Source organism: Pongo abelii, chromosome 8 (assembly GCF_028885655.2).
Source record: "Pongo abelii isolate AG06213 chromosome 8, NHGRI_mPonAbe1-v2.0_pri, whole genome shotgun sequence".
NCBI classification, from domain to species: Eukaryota; Metazoa; Chordata; class Mammalia; order Primates; family Hominidae; genus Pongo; species Pongo abelii.
Window position 1 is genome coordinate 131,685,458 of NC_071993.2, and position 8,815 is coordinate 131,694,272.

The 8,815-nt window shown below is 60.3% G+C and overlaps 1 protein-coding gene across 8 annotated transcripts in view; it reads left to right on the forward strand.

The window, feature by feature from the left end:
• LHPP (phospholysine phosphohistidine inorganic pyrophosphate phosphatase) overlaps positions 1-7,342 on the forward strand; it is a 154,096-nt gene extending 146,754 nt beyond the window's left edge. For 4 of the 8 annotated variants that reach the window (XM_002821242.4, XM_054523013.2, XM_024253387.3 and 1 more), the window contains one exon: positions 6,538-7,342. In XM_002821242.4, the coding sequence (XP_002821288.1) occupies positions 6,538-6,634 (97 nt within the window). In that variant the 3' untranslated portion in view covers positions 6,635-7,342. The remainder of the gene's footprint in view (positions 1-6,537) is intronic. The other 4 variants (XR_010141643.1, XM_054523014.2, XM_054523011.2 and 1 more) reach the window with 2 other exon arrangements.
• The last annotated feature ends 1,473 nt before the right edge of the window (positions 7,343-8,815 follow it).

Here is an 8,815-nt window from a genome sequence, read left to right on the forward strand (position 1 = left end):
GTCCTCCCTGTGCCGCATGTAGCCCACACATCAGTGTGTGTCCATCCACCTGCCTGTCTGCCCCCCCACCAGCCTGTGTGCCCAGGGGAAGGCTCAAGGCCGGTCATGCTCCACCTCCCTGGCCAGCTCAGCCCCAGCCCACGGTGCATTCCCCTGACAGGATTGCTGAGTTTTCAATTTTAGCCACAACAGTGCCCACACCCGTGCCAACCAACCTGTCCTTGCCACGAGTATCGGCTCCTGCCCTCCTCATGGGAGCCCATGGCGCATGCTATTATGACCTTGGTCTAGAGGCAGGGACACCAAGGCACAGGGGCTTAAGGAAGTTGCCTGAGGCCACGTGGCTGGTAGGGGGTGGAGCCAGGTTTATCCTCATGGCACAGATGAGGAAACTGAGGCAGAGAGATGTTTTGCCACGGGGCTAATTTACTGAGCTAGCCAGCCCTTGTGGTTTTGTCTCTGTCTCGCTCAGAGGACCCCCCCTCTCCCGCCCACCTGCCCACCCAGCTTGCCGTGCCCTCGGCCAGAGCCAGCAGTCGCAGAGGTAGAGCTGCTGAGAGAAGCCTGTCATCTGTCCTCCAAGAGGGATCTGAGTAAGCGGAGGAGCATCAGCAGCCTCACCTCAAGGGGACCTTGGACCCCTGCCCACCCTTCATTCTGTACCAGGGCAGGGTGTGTCTGCACAGCCTGGAGCCAGGTATGGCTGGCAGCCCCAGGAAGACAGGGCCAGCCCTGCCCGGCCCAGAGCAGCCACATCTCTGCAGCAGTGGTGCACTTGAGTGGAAGCACTGGCTTCCCACGAGTAAGAACTTGAGAAGGGGCCTGTCCAGAGCCCTGGGGGACGGTGGACAGGCCAGCCCAGGGGTCCAGGCCTTTCCTGTAGGGGCCGAATCGTTACCACTTCAGGCTCTGCCAGCTTCCATTTGGTCTCTGTTGCGTATTATTCTCTTCTTTTTATACCCCTTTAAAAATATAAAGACAGGCTGCAGGTAGGATTTGGCCCTCTGGCCTACACAATGGCATCTGTGAGCATCATATGTGGCTTTTCTTTCTTTTTGAGACTCTCATCTGTCACCCAGGTTGGAGTACAGTGGTGTGATCACGGCTCACCACAGCCTCAACCTCCCAGGCTCAGGTGATCCTCCCACCTCAGCCTCCCAAGTAGCTGTGACTACAGGCGCCCGCCACTATGCCTGGCTGATTTTTGTACTTTTTTGTAGAGATGGGGTTTCAACATGTTGCCCAGGCTGGTCTCAACCTCCTGGGCTCAAGCAGTCCTCCTGCCTCAGCCTCCCAAAGTGCTAGGATGACAGGCGTGAGCTACCACGCCTGGCCCATACGTGGCTTTTTAATTAAATTTTTGAGGTATAACATTAGTAAAGGGCTCTAAAAGTGAAGAATAGGATGTTAGCCCCACCCAGGTCAAGATCTAGAACATTCCTGGCACCCCTATTCACCTTTCCGTTAGGAAGCCGTCGTCCCACACTCTGTCACTAGTCTGCCTTTGCCAGCTCTGGAGCTCTCTGTAAGTCAGTCCTGCTGTGTGTATTCCTCGAGTCTGGCCTCAGTTGCTCTTCACGTCTGGGGCTCACCCCCATTGCTGCGGCAGGAGCTCACCCCAGGTTGAGCCGCGGTGGAGTATTCCAGTGTGCGATTCTGCCACGGTCTGTTTTCCCATTCTCCCCCTGGTGGGCATTTGTCCAGTGTTTGACTTTTGCTATTGCAGCTAAAACTGTGTGGAACATTCTAGAATGTGCCTTTGGTGAACGTGAGGATGCATTTCTGCTGTGTACATACTTAGGAGTGGGACTGCAGGGTCACAAGTGGATACTGACATGCAGTTTTCCAACGTGGCCCGTACCGTAGAAGGCCTCGTGGTGATGCCGAGTCCATATTCCAGCACTGATGCAGGATTGCGCAGTGCCGAGTTCCTATTTCAGCACTGATGCAGGATCACGCACGTCTTCAATGCCCCTCTCCTAGATCGTGGATACCCTGTGTGGTATCACAGAATGGCACACACAAGACAAGAGGCCTCTAAAGCCCCGACACTGACACGGGTTGTTCTTGCTGGGGTTGCTAATGGAGCAGGTGCAGGTGAGGGTGCTGATGGAGCGGGTGTGGGTGAGGGTGCTGATGGAGCGGGTGAGGGTGCTGATGGAGCGGGTGAGGATGCTGATGGAGCGGGTGAGGATGCTGATGGAGCGGGTGCGGGTGAGGTTGCTAATGGAGCAGGTGTGGGTGAAGGTGCTGATGGAGCGGGTGCGGGTGAGGGTGCTGATGGAGCGGGTGCGGGTGAGGGTGCTGATGGAGCGGGTGTGGGTGAGGGTGCTGATGGAGCGGGTGTGGGTGAGGGTGAGGGTGCTGATGGAGCGGGTGTGGGTGAGGATGCTGATGGAGCGGGTGAGGGTGAGGGTGAGGGTGCTGATGGAGCGGGTGAGGGTGCTGATGGAGCGGGTGCGGGTGAGGTTGCTAATGGAGCAGGTGTGGGTGAAGGTGCTGATGGAGCGGGTGCGGGTGAAGGTGCTGATGAAGCGGGTGCGGGTGAGGGTGCTGATGGAGCGGGTGCGGGTGTGGGTGCTGATGGAGCGGGTGCGGGTGCTGATGGAGCGGATGCGGGTGCGGGTGCTGATGGAGCGGGTGCGGGTGTGGGTGCTGATGGAGCGGGTGCTGATGGAGCAGGTGCGGGTGAGGTTGCTGATGGAGCGGGTGCGGGTGAGGGTGAGGGTGCTGATGGAGCGGGTGAGGGTGCTGATGGAGCGGGTGCGGGTGTGGGTGCTGATGGAGCGGGTGCGGGTGAGGTTGCTGATGGAGCGGGTGCGGGTGAGGGTGAGGGTGCTGATGGAGCGGGTGAGGGTGCTGATGGAGCGGGTGCGGGTGAGGTTGCTGATGGAGCGGGTGCGGGTGTGGGTGCTGATGGAGCGGGTGCGGGTGAGGGTGAGGGTGCTGATGCAGCGGGTGAGGGTGCTGATGGAGCGGGTGTGGGTGTGGGTGCTGATGGAGCGGGTGCGGGTGAGATTGCTGATGGAGCGGGTGAGGGTGAGGGTGCTGATGGAGCGGGTGCTGATGGAGCAGGTGCGGGTGAGGTTGCTGATGGAGCGGGTGCGGGTGAGGGTGAGGGTGCTGATGGAGCGGGTGTGGGTGAGGGTGAGGGTGCTGATGGAGCGGGTGAGGGTGCTGATGGAGCGGGTGTGGGTGAGGTTGCTGATGGAGCGGGTGTGGGTGAGGGTGAGGGTGCTGATGGAGCGGGTGAGGGTGCTGATGGAGCGGGTGCGGGTGAGGTTGCTAATGGAGCGGGTGTGGGTGAAGGTGCTGATGGAGCGGGTGCGGGTGAGGGTGCTGATGGAGCGGATGCGGGTGCGGGTGCTGATGGAGCAGGTGCGGGTGTGGGTGCTGATGGAGCGGGTGTGGGTGAGGGTGCTGATGGAGTGGGTGCGGGTGAGGGTGCTGATGGAGCACGTGAGGGTGCTGATGAAGTGGGTGAGGGTGTGGGTGAGGGTGTTGATGGAGCGGGTGCGGGTGTGGGTGCTGATGGAGCGGGTGCGGGTGAGGGTGCTGATGGAGCGGGTGCTGATGGAGCGGGTGTGGGTGCTGATGGAGTGGGTGCGGGTGTGGGTGCTGATGGAGTGGGTGTGGGTGAGGGTGCTGATGGAGCGGGTGCGGGTGAGGGTGCTGATGGAGCGGGTGAGGGTGCTGAAACGGGTGTGTGTGCGGGTGAGGGTGCTGATGGAGCGGGTGCGGGTGTAGGTGAGGTTGCTGATGGAGCGGGTGTGGGTGTGGGTGAGGGTACTGATGGAGCGGGTGCGGGTGAGGGTGCTGATGGAGCGGGTGCGGGTGCAGGTGAGGGTGCTGATGGAGCAGGTGTGGGTGAGGGTGCCGATGGAGCGGGTGCGGGTGTGGGTGAGGGTGCTGATGGTGCAGGTGAGGGTGAGGGTGCTGATGGAGCGGGTGTGGGTGAGGGTGCTGATGGTGCAGGTGAGGGTGAGGGTGCTAATGGAGAGGGTGCGGGTGAGGGTGCTGATGGAGCAGGTGCGGGTGTGGGTGAGGGTGCTGATGGAGCGGGTGTGGGTGAGGGTGCTGATGGAGCGGGTGCGGGTGCTGATGGAGCGGGTGCGGGTGAGGGTGCTGATGGAGCGGGTGTGGGTGCTGATGGAGCGGGTGCGGGTGAGGGTGCTGATGGAGTGGGTGCGGGTGAGGGTGCTGATGGAGCGGGTGTGGGTGCTGATGGAGCGGGTGCGGGTGCGGGTGTGGGTGCTAATGGAGAGGGTGAGGGTGTGGGTGAGGGTGCTGATGGAGCGGGTGCGGGTGCGGGTGAGGGTGCTGATGGAGCGGGTGTAGGTGAGGGCGCCGCATACTCGTCCCCTTGCCTGGTCCCCCAGGCTCATACTTTGGTGTGTGCTCATTCAGGAGCAGCAGAGTGGCCATGCTTGGGACGGCCAGCCAAGCGATCCCCACTGGTACTGGCATCTGTAGGTGCCCCTGCTTGGAGCGGGTGCTGTCAACTGCCCTTTGCTGGAAGGGGCAGGAATGTCCAGCAGTGGTGGAAGCTCTCGAAAGAACACGGGGCTGGGAGTAGAACTCAGTCAGATCCCAGCTCTGGCCTCCCTGCTGTGTGACCTTCAGCAAGTCTCTGAACCTTTCTGAGCTGTTTCCTCACCTGTTCAAGATGGGGGTGACCACTTCTTCCTTGGAGGATGGAAGGGAGAGGGATGTGAGGCTCGTGAGTGCTGTGCTCGGAGACTGTGCGGGAGGGGAAGCGGCTGTAGCCCCATACAAGCGGGTGGGCAAGGAAGTGGGGGCGCCGGAGGGGCTTAGGGGACAGGGTTCTGTCCTTGGGACCTGGACAAGAGCCAAAAGGTACACCCTCCCAGTCACAGGGGAGCCCACACTGCCCTCCCTACCCAGGGACTGCCCCTGTGGCCCCCGTCCAGGTCCATAGCCTCAGCAGTCCCTGAGGGCCAGGAGGTAGCCTCCAGGCCACTGGGCTGAGAACCCTTAAAAGAAAAAGTCCCCCTGCCCATGACAGTCATTTTAGGGTCAAGAAAGCCCTTTGCAGAAACCAAACCCTTTGAAAGGGCCAACACGGCTTTTAGATGTTGTGAGAACCAACTTCAAGCACTTCCTCTTAGACCAGGGTGGCAGCTTCCAAAGTGGGGGCGCTGCTGCCGGGAGACTGTGGTTTCCCTGCTTCTTAGGCAGCTTGGGCCAGGCCGTGGGGTGATCCAAGCAACATGTCCCTCGGTAGTGGTAGGTTTGCAGACGGGCCGGTCCCCACTTCCTGCCAAGCTCCAGCAGCGCTTCTGTGGGTGCAAGGCTGTGGGGAGGGGCCTTCTGGCTCACAGCCCTCCAGGCTGCCCACAGCCCCTAGGATAAGGTGCCACTTCCTCAAATGACTGTCAAGACTCTGGGATGGGGGCTGGGCACGGTGGCTCACTCCTGTAATCCCAGCACTTTGGGAGGCTAAGGCGGGCAAATCACTTGAGGTCAGGAGTCGGAGACCAACCTGGCCAACATGGCGAAACCCCATCTCTACTAAAATATACAAAAAAAGCCGGGCGTGGTGGCGGGTGCCTGTAGTCCCAGCTACTCATGAGGTGAGGCAGGAGAATTGCTTGAACCTGGGAGGCAGAGGTTGCAGTGAGCCAAGATCGCACCATTGTCCCCCAGCCTGGGCAACAGAGTGACACTTGGTCTCAAAAAAATAAAAAATAAAAAAGGCTCTGGGATGTCTCCACGAACCCACCTGGGGCTCTCCTCTCCCACCCACGTGTCTACCCATAGCTCCTGCCTGCCTTCAGGACTTAGCCCACAGCCCCTTCCACAAAGTCCCCTGGCAGGGCCCGGAGGCCTCTGCACTGTCTCATGGCCTCATTCCTGTGTCCTCAGCATCCAGTGAGACCTCAGGAGATGCCTGGGGAATGGTTGAAGGCTTTAGAGAGGTTGCTGCCCCAGAATCTCAGCCAGAGGGCAGCTCATCCAGGAGCCCGGTGCCTCCTCTGTTGGGTGGGCGTGGCCTCAGAGGACACCAACCAGAAGGCAAATGCTGTCACTGACATGCAGGCCCCCAGTGTTAGGGCAGGCAGGAGCTCCGGGTCTCTACCCCCAGCTGTCCCCACAGTGCACATGGACTAGGCTCCTCCCACGGGGCACTAGGCCAGGCCAGGGGTGTGGGGTGAGCCCCTGGGGAGCCCAGAGCAGGGTACACTCATGTCCCCACCATCCAAGGTGAGATGCCTGTGCTGGAGGTCCGGAGGGAGCTGGGCCGGCTGTCACTCCACCACAAGGCTGAGCAGGCTCCCAGTGGGAGACAGGTTTGGGGAGGTGTCCAGGTTGAGGGCACAGTCAGGAAGGGCCATGTGTGCCTGAGTAGGGCAGGGGGAGGAGGGGGATGGCCAGTGGCCACGGGCCAGGCTGCCTGGCAGGACCTGGAGGTTTCCTCAAGCTAAGGCCAGGCCCGTGCTAGATGCTGGGAGGGTGGGTGTGGCTGCAGAGGGGTCAACGTTGGGGCACTGACTAACCTCCGGCCATCCTCTCCAGGCCCAGTGATGAGCACCATCCGGAAGTGAAGGCTGATGGGTACGTGGACAACCTCGCAGAGGCAGTGGACCTGCTGCTGCAGCACGCGGACAAGTGACAGCCTCCTGGGAGAGCCCCACCTCCTCCACCCCTGCCTCTCCTCCACCCCTGCCTCTCCTCCACCTGCCCCAGTGCCCAGAACACCTAAGGCCCTGACAGCCCTGCCTTCTGCCCTCTGCCCTGCATGGGCAGGCATTTGTTCCCTACCTGGGTGGCCTGCTTCCCTGCCTGGGCCCTGACTTCAGCTCCCTGTAGTGAAGTCCAGGAGGGTGGGACAGGCCTGTCAGGCCTCTGGGAATCTCCCAAATCCCAGAACTCACCACTCACCGTGGGCACCTGGTCCTTTAAATGCAGTAAACTCCACCTAACCGGATTCAGGGGCACTGTGCCCACTGCCTCCTCTTCAGACTCTGCATTTCAGTGAAGAGCCTGGAAGAAACCCAGGGGCCTCCTATGCACAGATCTTGCAGCTCAGAACCAAGTCAGCCTCCCTGCGACTGCTCAGGCACACTGCCCACCACCCCACCCCCGAAACAATGCCAGCCCGCTGCTTTTTCTATCCTCCCAGTCACCTTTGCAGACAAAGACCAGGGGCAGCTCCCGAGGGCACTGTGAAGGCTCCCATGCCACACAGTGAGAACTGTAGCCTCTGCGTCCAAGGCACACAGGGGACTTTCTGAAGCCACTGCTGGACAGACTTGAAGGTGTCACGCCTGGTGTGTGCAGGAGGAAACTAACAGTTCAGTAAACTCTGCCTTGACCAGCAGCCTTTGACTCGGGCTTTGACTGCTAGGAAGAACCGTATGGGGGAGGCCACCAGCAGGGTCTGGGCCACTGTCTCTAGTCCTGCCTTATGCTTGAGTCACTGAATATCAGAGGTGCAAGGGACAAGGGCCCTGAAACACCTCACCTGCTCCAGCCCCTTCACTTAGCAGATGGGGAAACTGAGGCCAGAGGGGCCAGTGAGCTGCTGTTGGCCCCATCTGGAACAAGGCAGTCCAGGGCAAACTTTGGCACTGCCTTCCCTAACGGAGCAGCCTGTGGCCTGGTGGTGGTGAGCTTTGCTTTCCCGACCAAGGGCGCGGCGGCCTTCCCACAGGGGCCCTGGGAGCAAATCACTCATAACTTAAGTTTCAGGTTTCAGAATCAGTCAGCTGAACAGATAACTTGATTGCTCCATTTCTCCCCAAATCAGTTCAGAAGCTACTGATAACCCTTGAGATACTGCTTCTTTATTTTATTTTATTATTATTATTATTTTTGAAATGGAGTTTTGCTCTCGTTGCCCAGGCTGGAGGGCACTGGCATGATCTCAGCTCACTGCAACCTCCGCCTCCCGGGTTCAAGCTATTCTCCTGCCTCAGCCTCCCAAGTAGCTGGGACTACAGACGTCCGCCACCACGCCCGGCTAATTTTTTGTATTTTTAGTAGAGACAGGGTTTCGCCATGTTGGTCAGGCTGGTCTTGAACTCCCAACCTCAGGTGATCCGCCCACCTCAGCCTTCCAAAGTGCTGGGATTACAGGCATGAGCCACCGCGCCCGGCCTGGAGACCGCTTCTTATGACAGAAGCCATGGGTCCCCGGAACAGGATTTCCATCACGTGAAGGTGGCTGATAAGAAAGTGTGGGACCCACGCCAGGGAGGGGCAAGTGCAGCCCCCGCAAGGCCGCCCATTAAATCAGGATTGGGGGAAACGGTGACAGTCTTTTCAGCAAGATGAGAGGCCACCAGCCGGGCCAGTGTCACTGGATTTGAGGGAGGGCCATTTGGCCCCTTATTTGGAAAATATGCAGATGACTGGCTCCTTGATGGAGTCCCCTGATGGCAGCTCCTTAGGAGACAACACAGGATGTTCAGGCGGTGGCTGCAGTTCAGTGGTGGCCTGGAGGGGCTGTGCGTGATGCAGGGCTGTGCGTGATGCCAGGCAGTGGTGATGCCGGGTTTGTGCATGATGCCGGGCTGCAGGTGATGCCGGGCTGCGGGTGATGCTGGGCTGCGGGTGATGCTGGGCTGCGGGTGATGTCGGGCTGTGGATGATGCCGGGCTGTGGGTGATGCCGGGCTGTGGGTGATGCCAGGTTTGTGCGTGATGCCGGGTTTGTGGGTGATGCGGGGCTGTGCGTGAGGCCGGGCTGTGGGTGATGCCGGGTTTGTGGGTGATGCTGGGCTGTGCGTGATGCCGGGCTGTGCGTGATGCGGGTTTGTGGGTGATGCCGGGCTGTGCGTGATGCGGGGCTG